The 18,607-nt window shown below is 48.8% G+C and overlaps 1 protein-coding gene across 1 annotated transcript; it reads right to left on the bottom strand.

Moving 5' to 3' along the window:
* Positions 1–11,557: 11,557 nt before the first annotated feature.
* Positions 11,558–16,856, bottom strand: PCK1 (phosphoenolpyruvate carboxykinase 1; the record flags this gene model as incomplete). Its single annotated transcript, NM_001133286.1, is given in 10 exon segments — positions 11,558–12,619; positions 12,826–12,921; positions 13,349–13,480; positions 13,569–13,793; positions 14,234–14,396; positions 14,745–14,932; positions 15,062–15,265; positions 15,716–15,897; positions 16,331–16,594; positions 16,763–16,856. Coding segments are annotated over 9 exon segments (1,869 nt in total). The 3' UTR covers positions 11,558–12,164.
* Between the last annotated feature and the right edge of the window lie 1,751 nt (positions 16,857–18,607).

Genomic DNA, 18,607 nt, shown 5'->3' with positions numbered 1-18,607 from the left:
GTTGGACCTGGGTCACTGACAGCCCCTGGCCCCTGGAGCCTGAGACACAGGTCTCTTTCCCAGTGCTTCAGCCAAGCTCTCTGTCCCTACCCTCCTTCACATCTTGTTCGCCAGGCTCAAAGATGCAGAGATAGATGATGATAAAAGCCACTGCCCCTCTCCTAGGAATTTGCACCCAGGGTGTAGACAAGAGTTAAAATCCAAGCTCTCACCTTTGGTAGCTGTGAGAACCTCTCTACTGCCTCATTTCTGGAATGGGGCACATTCTAGAGGTCACAGTGTTGAGGGAAGGATCTAAAGAGATTGTGCCTGGAAAGGCCTTGACATACCTTATCTCTCAGTGAGTGGGAGATGTTGTCACTATAATTATGGATGCTTAGGAAATGTTTACTTACTAGATGGATGGGTAGGAGATGAACTGATAGATGGTTGGATGGAGGATGGATGATGAATAGATGATGGATGGATGGATGTGTAGGTGGGTGGCTGCATAGATAAGTAAATGGAGATAGGTGGACAGATGGATAGTAGCTATGCACTCATCCACTATCCATCTGTCTATTCTCCATCCGCTCATTCACCCCTCCCATTATTCATCCATCCATCCACCCATCCATCCATCCATCCATCCATTCATTGATATGCTCATCCATCCAGCTGTGTATGTGGGGAGAGTGGGTAGAGGGATGAACAGGTGAACAGATAGATGGATGAGTGGATAAACAAATACATGGGTGGATGGCTGGCTTGGTGGGTGGATAGATGATGGGTGGATAGATGTTCAGATGGACAGTTAGATGAATGAACAGATAGAGAGATACATGAATGGACAGATGGATTGCTGGCTGGCTGGGACCACAAACTAATTGCCTCCTTCCTGAAGGTGGCAGAAAACAATTGCTGAAGCGCTCTCCTGATACCACATGCATTAACCTGGCCGCAGGGGGCCAGAACACTGTAGCCCTTCCCAATCTGCTCATTAACTGACTCATGGAGCTTTCACCTATTCGAAACCAACAGGGTAGCAGCGTGACATTTCAGATTTCCTTTCCTTGGCCTTTCACTGAGCATGGCTCACGGCTGTTTGCTGGTCTGCCTTCTCCAAAGGTGCCTTCAAGGTCCCCACATGCAGTATGGATGCAGCTTCCCCAGAGCTAAGGGGATTGTGTGCCCTAAAAGGTTGGGGGCTCCTTCCCTCCGGCTCCCTTGCCACATTCTCTCTGCAGCGGTGCCACCAATTACCTTAATTACCTTTCAGTTAGGGGCTTAATTTACAACACGGTGGCAAAGAAGTATTGAAGAGAGAGTTTCCTTGGCAACCCAAGTTTTTAAACATAAGATTCTCCATGTTTTAAAAGCCATTTCTCATCTAATTTCCTCCCTGAAAATTAGCTTGGAACTTTTCAAATACTGGAAATTTTAGCCTAACAGCAGGGTAGCACTTACATCTGAAACCATCAAAGACCTCAATTTCTCCCCTGCCAGAGGTGAGACCCTGGGAAGGTGTTTGGTTTCCTCTGCCCCTTTGTTCTGAAACGGCCATTAAGAAATGATCATGGGGAAACTTTTTCTGAGCTCCAAACCATCAATCAGTCAAACTCTTGACAACAGCCTGTTTTCTGGACTTGTGTTGTTCAAGTTCCTTGTTGGCTGGAGTTTTAGCCATGAGCACTTGATTGATGGCAGACTGCAGAACAGCCAGAGGGTTAGGGCCTCTACTCCATGGCGTCTCTGGCCCCCATATCCCCAAGTTGAGAAGAACAGCACTGATCACCACTCCCAGTGCAGAAGGCATACAATACCAGAGGAGCTTTTGGAAAAGGCCACTCTCCCTGGGAGCTCGCTCACCATCCACAAGCTTCTCTACCTCCCTGTCTAACAAAATCAACCCTTGCTCAGTTACACAGCATGGTTTTTCATAATCTGCCCTAGCATGGGAGGGGGCCACACTACCTTTCTTCTGTTCCCACTTCCACACCCTTTAATCTGACCAAACCTCTCCTCCATCCTTTCAACCTCCAGCCGTCTACACAGCATCTACCTCGCTACTCACCCTCTGTTGATTCTCCAACCACTCTACCTCCATCCACCCAATCCTCACGCAGATCCCATAATCCGCTGGAATGCCTACACTTTTCCAGTTATATCTTGACTTTCCAAATATGATGTTATTTTATGACAGTAATCAAACACTTCTTCCTCTGAGGAGCTTTCCCTGATGCTCCTTCTCCTTCCTCTGAAACTTTGAAACAACCTGTCTACACCTCTCAGGACACCCAGCTTGTCTACTATGTCTGGGTGCAGTTATTTGTATCCTGAAGGCATGTGGGAAAACCAGGCAAGGCTAATTCAAACTCTGGCTCTCACAGATGGGGAGCTATGTGTCCTTAGTGATAAGATGAAAGGATGGATTGAGGATGGATGCAGGGTTGATCATTGATGGACTGGATGGAGATCAGATGAGTGACTTATTGGAGGTTGATGGACCATTAGATGGATGTACAGATGGATGACAAGCATCCAGAGGCATAGATAGTTGGAGAATATGAGAAAGAATAATTAAATGGAAGAGTAAAGGGCTGGAACAATGAATACAAGGGTGGATGAATGGATGGAAGGAAGGAAGGATGGATGGATGGATAGATGGACAGATGGACAGATGGATGGATGGACAGTGGATGGATGGATGGGTGGATGAATAAATGGATCAATGGACAAAAGCATGGATAGATAGATGAATCAAATGAACAGAAGGATGGATGGATGGATGGAAGGATGGATGGATGGACAGACAGATGGATGGATGGATCAATGGATAGAAGGATGGATGGATTGATGGACAGAAGGATGGATGAATGGATGGATGAAAGGAAGGAAGGGAAGGAAGGAAGGAAGGAAGGAAAGAAGGAAGGAGGGAGGTGGAATGCAAATGCACCTTCCCTCACTGCCCAGGCAGAATTCCAAAATGTGAGGGGATGGAACAGGAGACTGACCATCAGGCAGTTCTGAATGGGGCAGAATAGTAACGTAGACTCTCCTTAGAGAAAATATTACTCCTTACACCTTGAGGCTTGAAGTTTTTCAGTGACCCTGGGAAAAGGACAGGGACCCCTGTGGGACCAATTCATTAAGAAAGACAGTCTTGGTCAGCTCATCTAAGCACTTGGGCTGACTCTAAGTGCCAGGCAGTCAGAGGCTGTTCGATAACTATTCATTGGAAAGTGACAGATTGATCTTGGAGAATTGCCATTCTAGGGAGGCATCCGCCAGCTGGGAACAGAACAAAAATGTCGCTCCTCAAAGCACATTCTCTCATGCTCAGCAACACGAAAAGTTGACCCTGCTGTTACCAGCACAGACTTGAATCAGTAGTTGTTCTCCACACTTATGCAGTGACTGTAACCCCCATGTTAGAGGGGCCCCAGGGAACATCACTTCACTGATAGAACCCATACCCATGGTACAAGGAGGTCTGACCTCTTCTGACACATCTCAGGGCAGGACATGAAGGGCATGAGGTTGCATCAAGTGAACCCACCGAAAGTTGAGTTATATGTAACCCAGTTCCTGGGAGTCAGTTTGTCTATGAGGCCAGGAAGACCCAGTAGAAAGAGAACCCCTGTTCCCACAGCCCGAGTTGTTGGGGAGTTGAGTGACACAGGAAGTCTGTTCTAAACCAAGTTAGAAGGACATCTGGACCCAGTTCCTTTCCAGGAAGGAAACTCTCACTAGCAGCTGATTGCAGACAAACTCTGAGGTCAAAGGAAGGTGGAAACACCTTCACCTTTCCTCCTGAATCCCCATCCCAGCCTGCAAGGCTTGACTCAGAACAGCTGTGTCTCTCAGCTGTGTGCTCTCATCTGGGCTCTGAGAGGAGAGGTGCAATGCACACCTCTAGGGGGTGCTGTCCACAGGGCCCCTTGGACAGAGCAGCAGCTTTCACTGTGCACTGTGGTCACAGGAGGCTTTAGGGACTCAGATTCCCAAATGCTGCCTCTAAAAGAGCCAGAAGGCTTCCTAACATAACTCAGCACTTTGTGTTGTTCATAAAATTCGGTCTCTCTACTTCTCTCATCAGACCCCCTCCCCACTAGAAATGCGGGTTGGGGAAACAAAGAAGGGGAAAGACAAATTCACTTCTGCCTTATCTATAAAGCATTTAGCTAAGTGCTGGGCACACAATAAGTGTTCAATAAATAACCATTATTATGAGAGGGTGAGATGGAGGAAATCGGACAGATCAGAATTTAATTCTGCCATGCTGATTTATTGTGCTTCTGCCCAAGGAAAACAGAAAAGGAGTAACTCCACTTTCTCTCTCCCTCTCTCTTTAAGACTGACTTCGCAGCAGCGTCCTCTTGTCCCCTTTGCCTGCAGCCTGTTGAAAAAAAGAAAAAGAAAAAGGCAATCCGGCATGCTTGGCTGAGCCCCCACCCCTCCTGCCCACAGTTCCCTCCAACTTGATGTTCAATTTCCCTGGGTCGAGAAGAAGCATTCTGATGATCCGAGTTAATTCAAAATGTAAATTTCATCTCCTATCGGCTAATGGCTCTGAGCTGCACTTTACATAACAGGGGAGCAGCTGCCGAGTGAGTCACCGGCCCCCCAGCTCCCCGGTCTCCGTCCTTAATAGTGATGAACCCTTGTTGAGGCTTCAAACAGACAGCCACAGCCTCCGCACCCATGGAGGCCAGACCTGAGTTCACCTCTGTGGGCAGAGTGTTCTATTAACCAGAGGGACTATGGGGCAGGGGGCTAATGCCAACCCCAAGGGCTGGGCTCAGCCCAGGAGGCTCCAACTGGGCTAGACTGGTCTCCCAGGGCCAGTCTTGGGCAGCCCAGGCTCATGTGTCTGCTCACCTAGATTTGGGAGCCTTGGCCTTGGCAGAGAATTTCACGAGCTCTTCCAGCTTCCACTGGGTGCAAGGAGCTATCTTCACCCATCCCTGAAAAATAGCCTTGAACCCTCCAGAGATTGGCAGCTGGCATGGCAGATAAGGTCTTCCAGATGCTGGCTTCCCTGGAATGAGGGTCCTCATGCTGCCCTCTGGGCCATAGAACAGGTACCCTCTCATCTCCCTGGGAGAAGCCAGGGGCTTCTCTTAAAGACAGATCAATATCTTGAGGTCTGAGCTAAACAGCTCACATATGCCCCTAAAGACAAACAACCAGCAGCAGGTTGGGGATTTCTAGCTGACTTTTGTGGCCTGTGGATGAACCAGGCTTTGGGCTAGAACAGAGGGGACCTGGGGTTATGCCTATGAGTCTGAACCTCATGTTCCCCACTGTCCTTTCCCAGATCAACTCAGAAGCAGGTGGGGATAGATGGTGTCATCAAGTGGGGCAATAGGGGATCCTGGTAGTGGGATTTCAGGCACGCTGCTGAGCTGCAGTGAACTACTTGGGGTGGAATCGTTCTCATCGTGTCTTCACGAAGTCAGCCGCGCTCTCTGCCTTGCCACTCTCCCCACACCTGGACCTGGGCTCACTAAATCCTAATTCTAAGGGTCCCACCAAAGAACCGTGTGACTCCAACCTCATGGCAGGGAAGGCTTCCAGGGACCAAGGCAGAGTGCTCATTGTACAGCTGGGGAAACAGGCTCAGAGATGAAGGGGCTGTCTTCAGGCCACACCAGGAGCTTAGTGTTGTAGTGAATACTTCCATTCCAGAGATTTCTGCTGCTAGGGAGAGGGGAGAGGGAAATAGGACCCTCCTGCCATATTGGGGCCTCTGGGTCCAGGGCCCCTGCCCTGTGTCTAGACCCTCCGCTATGCAGTGATGCGAGCCAAACCCTCCCTGCAGCTGTCTAGGCAGTTTGTGTGGGTTTCCTGATGGGTCGAGAGGCTGGGGTGGGGTTCTTGGTCTCCTGACTCAATGCCAGTGGGGTCTGCCTAGAAGTTGAGGCTCCTGGTGGCTCCCACTCTCCCACCTACTAACCAAGTAACTTTTGCAGGTCTTTGCCCTCTGTGGCCTCAGTTTCTCATCCAGTTGCTGGTGACATGACATAATTTTATGGTATTCATGGTAGTTTTAGGAGGATCATTGGCCTGGCATTAAATGACATTGAATCCATAAGGAGAAAGTCCATCCTTTTTTCCATTTTTTTTTTTTTTACTCCTACAGATCCAAAGGAGAGGGTCTCAGTGGGGTGCACACACCTCTTCCTTCCTCAGCTCTCTTTTCAACAAGGTGAATGCAGGCCTCTAACTCAGAGTCTTTGGTATATTTTGTTTTGGTTATATTTATTCTTTTACTTACAACTTTATGGAGCTATAACTTACATATCATAAAACCCACCCATTTCAGGCCGGGCGCGGTGGCTCATACCTGTAATCCCAGCACTTTGGGAGGCCGAGGTGGGCAGATCACGAGGTCAGGAGATCGAGACCAGTCTGGCTAACACGGTGAAACCCTGTCTCTACTAAAAATACAAAAAATTAGCCGGGTGTGGTGGCGGGCGCCTGTAGTCCCAGCTACTCGGGAGGCTGAGGCAGGAGAATGGCGTGAACCCAGGAGGCAGAGCTTGCAGTGAGCTGAGATCGCACCACTGTACTCCAGCCTGGGCAACAGAGTGAGACTCCGTCCCAACAACAAAACAAACAAACAAAAAAACAAAAAAACCCTACCTATTTCAAATGCACAATTCAATGCTTTTTCATATATTCACAGGATTCTGGAAACTCTACCACAATCTAACTTTGGAATATTTTCATCACCCCCCACAAAACACCCTGCAGCTGTCGGGGTCAGGGGTCAGCAGTCCCTTCCCATTGCTTCCTCGCCTGACCCCTGGCAACCCCTTAACTACTTTCTGTCTCTACAGGCTTCCCCTATTCCAGACGCTTCATATCAATGGACTCATGCAATACAGGGGTCTTGTGTGGCCAGTTTCTTTCACTTCGCGTTGTGTTTCTGTGGTTACCTTAGCAAGGAACGCTGGTTTTGGATCCAGTTGGGATCTAATGTCTTTTTAAGCAAATCTCTTTCAATCTACTAATATTTTTCCACTTAAGTGAATGAATCGTTGGCTCAAGTTACCTGCTGTCCGTGGAGCGTGGAATGTGTGTTGGACATTTGGAAGATAGCCCTAATCCTCAGGGAGGATCTGCGAGGCCCCACACCAGTGGTCCTCTGATTCTGGGACCTTTCCACACCCTCCTCTCTCCCACAGACAACCTCTCCCCGAGTTCCTTTCTTCGTTCTCCCTGTGAAGAGACAGGGGCCAGAGAAAAGTCTCTGCAAACAGTCTCTCTATTGAAAAAGCTCTGAAGGGCAGCTGCAGGCTGGGCCCTCCTCTGCAGTCATTCTGTCCGGAAGTAGCATCAACAACAACTTTAATTATGCAATTAGAGTCATTTTCCCAGGCTGAACAAATATTTACGGCATATTTTGCTGCAAACTGCCTCGCCTGGAGAGGAGTTTTGCCATTCAGACTGGTGAATATTCACACATTTACATATCCCTTTACCAAGGGGCTCACAGACGAAACAGCTCTGTGGCGGCCCAGGCTGCGTAGGCCCAGCACCCCCAGGAATAAGTGTCCAATGCAAAGACGCAAGCAGGTGTCAACAAGGCAAATGTGTTCTTGGTCCCACTACGGTGCTACTGTGGACCAAATGACGTCCGCCGCTCCTCTGCGGCATCCCTAAATCCCGGCTCTGCAGCATCAGAGAAACCTCTGAGCTCTATCCTGGAGCTAAGAGAGGGCCCAGATTGTAGAGAGAACATGGTGGGTGGAAACAGTTCTGTAACAATCAGTGCTGCATCGATCCAGTGCCGGCCACTCTTCCTGTAATCTGCCCAGGGGTCCTGGGAGCGGGGCCTTCACAAGTGCCTGTGTTTTGAACCCCTCTCAAAGGCCCCCGCTATGCTGAGCTTCCTGTGTGAGGAGGAGCAGAAAATCTCCAGACAAAACTTCAGGAAAATAGAAACAAGTTTACCTGCTTGAGAACCCATCTGAAATTCATCTCTGTCTCAAGCCCCCATTTCATCCCGTGGAAGAAACTTTATCTTAGATCATTGGGGTAAAGTCAGTTCATTCAGGGTTTTCTCAATTTGGGGGCACCTGCCTCTGCCAAGCTCCCCTTTTTGCAGCAAAGTTCTGTAGCCTGAATGATGTGGTGAAAATATGGATGAGGCAATGCAGTTCTCCCAACCAAACAACCCAGGACCCAGCTGCTACTGTTACCATTGTATGGTATTTTTAAAGTTTTTTTTCTAAGCATAAATGTACAAATACTCGATACCCTTTCATTATCTACCTTCACAGGTGAAGCAGCTGGCAAATATTGCATGTCAATAACTTATCTTTTGCAGAGTAATTTTAAATGGCTGCCTAGTTGTCTGTTTTCAAAAGGACTACAATTTCTTTTAAGTAATCTCCTATTGTTGGGCATTTAGGTTCGTTCCTAATTTTTGGCCATGATAAACAACTCCATAATGAGCATCCTTGCAACTAAATCTGTGCAGACTTTCATGATTTTTCCCTTAGAACACATTTCTTAAAGGTAGAATTCCTGGACCCAAACTCTGAGTCTTCTGCTAAAATGTTTGAGAAGGGTGAAGGTGGTTCCCTACAGGGATGGGCTCGCCATACAAAGAGAAAAAAATGTTTCTGATATTCCTGATTGACTTCGCTCTTCAGCTCCTTTTCCTGAAATGCACAGTGAAAGTAGGAGTTGCGGAGGCTGCACAGAGGACGGATTTCGACTCCAGAGCCACAGCTGGTCATCAGTGGGACAGCCGGCTTGGTGGGGAGCGAGCTCCCATACCCTGGAGAGGTGGAGTGAAATAAAAATGAGAACAACCGCCCCCACCAGGCCCAGCTGTGTGCCAAGTCCCTGGCTGGCATCTTCTCACTGGAGCTTTTCAACAACCCCCTGGAGAAAGTAATCATCACGCCCATTTTACAGCTGAGAAAACTGAGGCTCAGCATTTTGTACAATCGCCTAAGGGCACACTTCCAGGGAGATCCAGGGCCTTGGCTCACACGCAGACCCTCCTGACTGCAGATTCAGCACTGCACTGGGCTAGTTTATTTCATCCTTATCGAACTCCACCAGAGGTAATATGACCCCAGTGGCACAGAGGAGACAGAAGAAGACCCCGCTGGCCAGCGGCAGAGCTGTGCTGTGTTCAAGGTTGTCAGTGTTTACTGCCCCCAGGGAAGGAAAAAGGGCAGGAGGGAGGAAGCAGGTGGCCAGCTCTTTCCCATAGATGAATTCATCGCTGCAATTGCTGACGGCGAGGACAAAGCAAAAGCTGCTCCCCTGGCTCGGTGCCCTCTGGCAGGGCTGCAGATCAAGGGAGCTCAACAGGGCCCATGCCCTGCGGTCTTACAGCCAAAACCGTGCACTCTGGAAGGTGCATGCTGTTGGCATCCAGAGGGCGGAGTGAGCAGCCCGGGGGGCTCCAGGTTAGGGTGGGTCCCCGGGGAGAGGGAGAGAAGAGAGAGAGCCCTGTAATTCCTGACTCCCAAGTGTGCCCCGGCCCCACCTAGCCACCCCACCCCACCTGCCTACCTGTCAGTGCCCCCTTAGTGACTCGACTGGGAATAAGGGCAGGTTTGTTGCCCTGGTTCAATATTTGTTTTGTAACTATTGTTTTCTGGTCTTTAACCCAGACTGCAACACAGCTTCCTGGAGGTCAGGGGGCAGCTCTTACACTGGACTCCAGTAGAGGACGTCAGTCCTAGTGTTGGTTTTGGAGTCATATGGTCCAGTGGTAGACCAGGAATCAGGAGACTCTGGGCTTTCCATCTCACTCCAACCGTATTTTCAAGTGATGAGCCACTCGCCTTCTGTGAGCTTCCTGCAAATGGGCTTAGCTTACATACTTTGCATCATCTGAAGGCACAACAAGAGAACATTGAAGAATGAAGACATAGTATCCTGTTTATTGTAGACAGAGGTCCGCGCACAGAAACCAGGATTTGGAGACAGATGGAGAACTCAGGAGGCATGGTTTGGGGAAACTGAGTCAGGAGTCAATGACATGTATTGAATCCTTTTGGTCTCCTGAAAACTCTTATGCTGCGTATGTAAGTCACCTCCTCTAGGCTGTCCCCCAGGCTTGCAGGGCCTGCTGGCAAATGGTCCTATATGAGGCTGCTTGCCAGGTGGCTGATGCTGTGCAGGAGGGGAAGGAATTTGGAGATGGCCAGTGTCTTTGCCTGCCGAGGGAGTGGAGACTACTGAAAGCCCGTAATAGGACAGTGAGGCACAAGGCATACATTTTAACAAACTTTATCCTGGTGGCCTCTTTCAGGGGTCCAAGGAGCTTCCCAAAGGCCCCCAAGGGGCGGGGAAATGGAGGCCAGGTGGCCTGCACTTTGGATTCCCTCCCCAGCCTCAGGTGGGCTGCCTTGGGCTCTGTCTCCTTTAGACATGGGACTCTGAGTCAAGTACATGTCTAGAACGTGTTCTGCAGTGAAAAGGAGAAACAAGTTTGAATGCCACTGATTTAAACTAATACAGCAGATAGCATTTAATTCCAGTAAGTGGTTTTTCCCCATCGGTGGTTTTGATATTCTAACAAGCCAATGTGTCTAGAGCTAAGACTCTCAGCTCCTTAATGGGGAAGGAAATCCTGGCAATTTCTCAGCCCTGATGGACGCTCCTGGCTTGACCTCAGTTTCCTCACCTGTAAAATTGGGGTGATCTCGGCTTCACCTTCCACTTGAAGCCATTGTAAGGAGCAGAGGAAGTGAGGAAAAGAAGCAGTTTTCCAGTTGAAGAGACTGGAGGGGTGGAGCGTGACATGAGAACAAGCCTGCCTGCTGGGGTGTGGTAGGGGTGAAGCCAATTTCACAGCCTGGGCCCAAGAAAGAAACTACAACTTGAAGATAATAGTATTTACACAGATTGAACCTGTGATATAAAGTTTATGGTTTGTTTGGACTGTTCTGGAATACCCAATAAACACTGGGAGTAGAGGAGAGCAGGTGAGGGTTCAAGGCAGAGCTGGGGACCAAACCACCCACCTCTCTTCTCGGGCAGCCCATGGTGTTGGCATGATGTCCAGGATACAGAAGGCGCTCAATTAATGCTTGCTCAACCCAGATCCTGTCGCCTTTTCCTTCTCACTTGTCTTCCCCTGGTCCCCCGCGGGGATGACAGTTGAGAAAACTGTTGCTTTGAAGAGTTAAAAGGCAAAAGCCTATGAAACTGTCCACAATGTAATTTTTGTGGAAGCCTGAGACCCCTCCAGATCCAAATTGTCAAAAAGCATGCATTAACCCTCCCAGTCCAGCCACATAAGCCTCACCATCTAAAGGTTTGTAGAATTGTTAAAGGACGCCAACTAGTGGCTTCAGCAAATTCAGAAAACCCCAACCATGGTTCCCTGCCTCATTCCTCCCCACCTGCTCCCTCCTTCTCCCTGGGACCAGGCAATGCACCCCCTCTTCAAGTGTGATTCTGAATGTCCCCACCTTCTTGGGGAGGGGGCAGGATTTAAATCACAAGATATTTAGTCAGAGTTCTCTCCTCTTGGTAGCTCAAATAAGAAAAACCAAGCAAAGCAAATCCATCTTTTCTATAAAACTTTATTTTGTAATTTTTTTCCAAGAAGTAGTAAGGGGGAAACATTGCAATTATGTAAAGGTAAGGAACAATGGCGTAAAAAAATAATTTAAGCACAATATTAATAACAAAGCAACTTTTTTTTCAAGGAAAACTAGTAGGTCATCTTGCCCAAGATTTTTCCACAGGTATTAAATATATTTTCAATAACAGTACATACAAATACACATACACAAATATACCACACAGACACATGTGTGCATACATGCACACACACACACACACACATATATACAGCTCAAGTATTTTTTTGGTGTGCATTCTAGCTAATCCACATAGCTAAAGTGAAAAAACACTAAAAAGATCAAATGCCTGAGTAACCTTAAATTTGAACAACTATGCATTGGATGTGAATTTTTGGAGGCATGCTAAGATTTCCCTTCTCAATTTCATTAGCTACTACCCAGTGTTCTGTGGTTCTTATCCTTAAAAAAATCAAAGTGTGCCTTTCAGATCTGCTCACGGTGTGGTGATGATTATTATGGTGGCGTCAATTTGGGAAAACTTGCCCTCTCTTGCTCCTACTGCACCTTATGGATGGGAAAGGGGACGATTTTAAAGGTAAAGCACTCAGGCCCTGATTACATCTGGCTTATTCTTTGCTTCAAGGCAAGGATCTCTCTCTCAATTTCACAGGGGAGGTCAGCATTGACCTGATCCTCCAGATACTTCTCGATGTCTTCCACCTCCTTCTCCCAGAATTCCTTGGAGATGCTGAAGAGCTCCATCACGTTGATGTGCCCCAGGCCTTTCAGATTCAGGGCATCCTCCTTGGGGATGTAGCCTATGGGTGTGAGCTTGGCACTGGCTTTCCCATCGATGCGGTTGAACATCCACTCCAGCACCCTGGAGTTCTCTCCAAAGCCTGGCCAGAGGAATTTGCCTTCCTTGTCCTTCCGGAACCAGTTGACATGGAAGATCTTGGGCAGTTTGGCTGCTGGGTGCTGGGCCATGCTAAGCCAGTGGGCCAGGTATTTTCCAAAGTTGTAGCCAAAGAAGGGCCGCATGGCAAAGGGGTCATGCATGATGATTTTGCCTGTTAAACAGACAGGGAGTTCATTAGTAAATGATGCTCTCCTAGGCAAGACTGACCCCATTGATTGTTGACATTCGCATGCTTTGTTCTCCTCTCTCTCTCTCTTTCTCCCCACACACAGACACAGACAAGGAGAGAGACATAAGAGTGACAAAGAGTGCTCTAATCACACTTCTCTATGGTTTCAAATCAGGACTTTGATTTACCTTTATGTTCTGCAGCTGCTGTGGCCTCTGATCTCATGGCCGCCCCCACAAAGACTCCATGTTGCCAGCTGAGAGCTTCATAGACTAGAGGGACACCTTTAGCAGGAAAAAAAAAAGAGAAATGTTCATTAGAGGCTTTGAAATTCAGCCTCCACAACCAGTGGTGTTATTCACAACATGGAAAGACACGGCAAGACAATAACTTTGTAATCGAGCTAGTTTTGCATTCACCAAGCTAAATTGCAGAAAACTGCTAAGTCAAAGTTACATGACTGGGGCCACAAAGTAAAAAGTAAAATTTGATCAAGCTACGATAGATCAAGGATTCAGAAAGGTTCCAGGTGACCAGAAGGGTTGGTTCTACGTTTGAACTTGCCAATTATTCTGGCTCTTTGGGAAGGAAGCTCAAGAAAGGAAGCCCCTGGGCACCCTCTGACAAGGTCATGGAAAAGGAGAGATTTCACAGATGCCCTTCGGTACCCAGCACACCCATGTTCCCAGCCTAAATGAAGGAGAGCCTCACCAGCAGGTCTACGGCCTCCAAAGATAATGCCTTCAATGGGAACACCTTCCGGAGACTCCCAGGCAGCATCAATGATGGGGCACTGGCTGGCTGGGGTGCAGAACCTGGAGTTGGGGTGGGCACAAGGTTCCCCTATAAGACAGAGAAAGGCCCGTGAATGACTGGCTCAAACAGGCAGTCCCTGCAGCCCGGCACACCAAGGCCTCTGGCGGGGACACACCATCCTCTGGGCTCCACTCCTTATTCTTCCAGGAAGTGATGGTGACGCCTGAAGCTAGCGGCTCATCAATGCCTTCCCAGTAAACGCCCCCGTCGCTAGTCTCGGCCACATTGGTAAAGATGGTGTTCTTCTGGATGGTCTTGATGGCATTGGGGTTGGTCTTCACTGAAGTCCCAGGAGCGACACCGAAAAAGCCATTTTCTGGGTTGATAGCCCTTAAATGACCTGGAGAGTTTTAAACCAGAGAAGCAGTAGTGAGTGCCAAGCAAAGCAGAACATATACGCTTATATGTTGCTGGACTAATTTCTATGCCAACTTCTCAAATCCTTTTTCCCTCCCTAGAGTATACATTATCTCTTTTCATCCAAGCATCATATGCAACTTTGAGACGTTTACAACTCTTGCTTCCTCCACAATTTTCCACCAATACCATTTAAACAAATGTATGTATGTGAACAAACAGCAACATATGGCCCAGTTTCAATCCAGATTGAATATTAAATTGAAGAATTCTTACAGAATACATATTTCTAAGGTTTGGCCAACTCTGGACTAACGGAGTTTAAAAATCCAAACACTGGATTGAGGAGAATGTGGCATGTTTTGAAGGCCAACAATTCACTTGAGTCCAATCGTTACCAAGAGTTGGGTCTAAAAGAGTCACCTTGTGTGTCAAACTTCATCCAGGCAATGTCATCCCCGACGCACTCAACCTTCCACCCGGGGAGGCTGGGGTTCATCATGGCCAGGTTGGTCTTCCCGCAGGCGCTGGGAAATGCGGCCGCCAGGTACTTCTTCTCACCCTCAGGGTTGGTTATACCCAGAATCTGTTGGGGACAAGATTCTTTATTGTGATCTTTGTTTCCTTCTCCCCGAGGTTGGTACTTCAGCCCAGAAGTTGGAATGTAGGCCCTCAAGACCTATTTCTTCAGTTATCAGTGCAAACAAACATTCCCAGAATCATGAAGTCCAAAAGATCTCTATGGTCCCCTGGTGTTTGGGGGCCTTCAAAAGCGACGTATATGTGTGCACTAATCATTACTGGTGGGGTTTCCCGTCTGTCCGGGAACCTGCACGCTCAGAGAGGTGTGCTGACGGATGGGAACGGTAATGTTGTTTGCTTCTGCCACCCCCCAGGCCTCTCATCTGCGCATCAGGGCTTCCTGCAGACTCACCAGCATGTGCTCTGCCAGCCATCCTTCCTCCTTGGCCAGCCGGCTGGCCATCCTGAGAGCAAAGCACTTCTTCCCGAGCAGCGAGTTCCCGCCGTACCCACTGCCAAAGGAGATGATCTCTCTGCGGTCAGGCAGGTGGGCGATGAGCGTCAGCTCCGGGTTGCAGGGCCAGTTGTTGACCAAAGGCTCTGTGAACAAGGACCCCTCCCAAGTCAGTGCACCAGGGCCCTGCTTGGGGGTCCCTGAGGCACCCACTGGGGTTTGCTGTTCAGCTTTCTTTTTTATTTTGACTTTTGATTCCAAAATAATACACTTACTTTGTAAAGGCAGAGGGCACCCCACAGAATGGAGGCATTTGACAAACTCCCCATCGCCCAGTGCTTCCAGGACGGGCGTGCCCATCCGCGTCATGATCCGCATGCTGGCCACCACGTAGGGTGAATCTGTCAGCTCGATGCCGATCTTCGACAGAGGCGAGCCCAGCGGCCCCATGCTGAATGGGATGACATACATGGTGCGACCTACAGGGTGCAATGGGTGGGCACTGGTGAGAAATGACCTTTGACTTCGAACACGACCAGCATTGTTTTCCCAGGTAGACCCATTTTCACGGTCTTCCACTAACACCACCGCACCCTGCTGGTCACCAGCCCCCTGGGTTAGAAGAGGCCACTGGAAAGTGAACAGCCTGCTGAAATTAAAGAGCTTTCATAAATGTGCAATTGGTTCCCACCAAGCTATTTAAAACCCATATGCATGGAAATAGTTTTCACGTTTGTATAAGACAGTCTATAAAAGCAGAAGAGGGATGTGCATTTTCAATACATTGCCAACTTCATGTATGGAACTGAAAGACATCTGAGGTGGTGGGAGCTTCCATTAGGAAGATGTAATAAGAATTACCATTAGGATAGATGTAATAAGAAAAGGCTCTCTGCTATTTTGCCCAATCAAATCAATGTTCCGCTCACCTTTCATGCACCCTGGGAACCTGGCATTGAGCGCTTTCTCAAAATCCTCCTCTGACATCCAGCGACCGAGCTGGCTGAGGCCTGTTTTGGGGATGGGCACTGTGTCTCTTTGCTCTTGGGTGACGATAACCGTCTTGCTTTCGATCCTGGCCACATCCCTGGGGTCAGTGAGAGCCAACCAGCTGCAAAAATCACAGGCTTCCTTTCAGCCAACACCACGGGCAGTGAACCGTCTCCTTCAGTACCGTGGCTTTCCATGCCTAGCAGAGTGCTGAGCACGCTAACAGTCCATCAGCGTGAACACACAGACCATCTAAGACACGGCCAGGTGGACATTTACTCAACTAGGAGCTGGTCTGTAGGAGAGGGGCTGTCTTTTGTTTTTATCAAGAATCTAGTTGGCAGAGCTTTTGTGCACACCACCTCATTTAAAGCTTGGGCTGGCCCACTAATGTCACAAAATTCAAGTCTGTATGGTTCTGACCATTGCATTCATCTTCTCAAGAATCTGAAACTCCCCAAAGGCCTTCGTTCACCTTTCTCCACCAACTCCCAGGAGACGCAGGGGAGCCCTGCCTGCAGGGGGCTAGGGCAGGCAGCGGGGGCCGAGCTTACCAGTTGTCATACTTCTTCAGCCGCCTGAGGATGCCCTCCTCCTCCATCTGGCCCAGAAGCCGCCCATTCTCCTCCTCAGAGCCGTCGCAGATGTGGATGTGATCAGGCTGACACAGCTCAGCGTTATTCTCGAGAAACTTCCTCACTGCCTGGGGCAGGCTGTCCAGGCTTCCCTGGACAACTTTGGCCGAGAGGTTCAGGCCGTTTTGCAGCTGAGGAGGCATTTCTGCAGAGTGCTGCTAAGGGGCACGAATGTGAGGTCACCTGCAATAGAAAATGCAAGTGTCCTGAACAAAAACAACAACAGACACCTTCAAACACATTCGACGGCCTTTTGCCAGGGCTGTACATTGCCAAATAGTTATTGCGCTCAGGAAAAAAATGAGTTCATCTTTGTAATTTTTCAAAATATAAATGCAAAGCTCTACTTACCTTTCTTCTCTTTGGACAATCTCAAAGGGAGATCCACAGGTTTCTTTCCGGGTTCTTCCCGCCGGCGAGTTTGTGTTCCCAGTGGGAAGGCCGTGCTTGGTGGCAGAACCTCCCAGCTTTAAATACTGTGGAAAAGAATAGCCCTGCCCCTCGGCTGCACCCAGGGAGGCTCGCCACTGACGTCAGGGGGCAGGTCTCTGGATCACGGCCAGGGTCAGTTATGCTTTGGGCCAACTCACTGCAACACACCCCAGGGAGATAATCATTGAACAGATAGTTGTTAATGAATGCTGGGAGACTTCGAGCTCTCAACCAACCATAGTGAGTTTTGACACAACTTCCAATTGACTAAACCTTGACCCATTTTACTGCTGATGCAAAACACAACACCCTTTTCTTAACAGGCAGGTGGGGTCAAGGACAAGGCTGGCCAGGGCACCTACTGGACTTCAAGGGCTACTAGCAGCACATTTTGTGTACCAAGAGCTGCTGGTTGGCAAAATACCACAGCTATAAGATGTCACCCCATAGTCAAAGTTCACAGTCAAAGTTCATAGGAAGGATGCACCCTAACTTGGGCAAATATGTGGCTTATTGGCAAAGATTGGAAACGCCTAACCTAACTGGGGGCTAATCACCGTATTGATTGTCTGCTGTGTGCCGCCCGCCCCCACCCCGATGTAAACTCCATGAGGGCAGGGATTTCTCCCTATTTTGTTCATTTTTCTATCTATAGTGCTTGGCATAGAGTAGGCACAGGATGCACACATGCTGAGTACTGTTCTAAGAGCTTGGCATCATTACTACCCTCTGAGGTGGAGGCTATGAACAACCCATGTACAGATAGGGAAACTGAGGCAGAGATTGTGTAGCTACTCCCAGCTGGCTGGTGGGTTGCAGAGTGAGGATCTGAACATGAGCAGGTTGGGCATTGGAGCACCACGTCCCCTCCCTGTGAGGTACCACCACCTTTCCAGAACCTTCCCTGTGTCCTCCAGGGAGTTCTGGGCTGAGTGCAGTTACTCCTGCAATCCACTGGCCACTGTTCACTTCCCTGGCAAGTCTTAGAGTTTAGGGAGTGGAGGGGGCTTGGCAGTTTTGCTAGATTATATGCTTAAGCAATGAAACCTTTATAACAGTTATAAAGAATTTGCTTTGCAAGCCATCAGATCTTCAGTCCAATTTAATGAACTATGGAAGCTGCCTGCTGGAGTTTGGAGAACACGGGGTGAAATGTCAAAAGAACGGGGCTAGGCCCCAACCCCCTACAGCCAGCCCACACTTCCATGGAAGCCTCTCTACCTAAGATGAGGTCAGGTGGGTACCTGGCCCATCTCCCCGCTGGGGTGTGGGATGATCCCTGAGATAATCCCAGGACTGGGCTTAGAAAGAGCCGCTGTGGCAAATACAAGCCACTGTGAATGGCAGCCTCCAACCAAACTCACTTAGAGGACCCTCCTGGGGGCTTGGGTCACACTGTGTTGGGCGTGCACACATCATCAAGTTCCACCAAAATTATCAACCCATTGCTATGTTTCCTTTATTCAGATTTTATTCCGCCAGTTGTGTCTTTCAGGGTAAATATGATATGAGGTGCTTTTTGTTTCATTTGAAGTTATTCCCCGTTTAGGTCACTGGCATTCGTTATTAGTGGTGCGGTCATCCATACTTAAGATTGTGTTGTGTCTAAACCCAGCAGTGATGTGATGCTCAGTAGCCGAGGCCACTTCCTTAGCATCTGACATCAATTAATTAGCCATCCCGATGCACGACCACAATTCCGTGACACACACATCACTCCTGGCGAGGCTCATCCCACCAAATTGGTAGAAAGTCCCATTTTGC

This window comes from Pongo abelii, chromosome 21 (genome assembly GCF_028885655.2).
Source record: "Pongo abelii isolate AG06213 chromosome 21, NHGRI_mPonAbe1-v2.0_pri, whole genome shotgun sequence".
In the NCBI taxonomy this organism is placed as follows: domain Eukaryota; kingdom Metazoa; phylum Chordata; class Mammalia; order Primates; family Hominidae; genus Pongo; species Pongo abelii.
The sequence above is the reverse complement of the archived record's forward strand: the minus strand, read 5'-3'. Positions and strand labels throughout refer to the sequence as shown.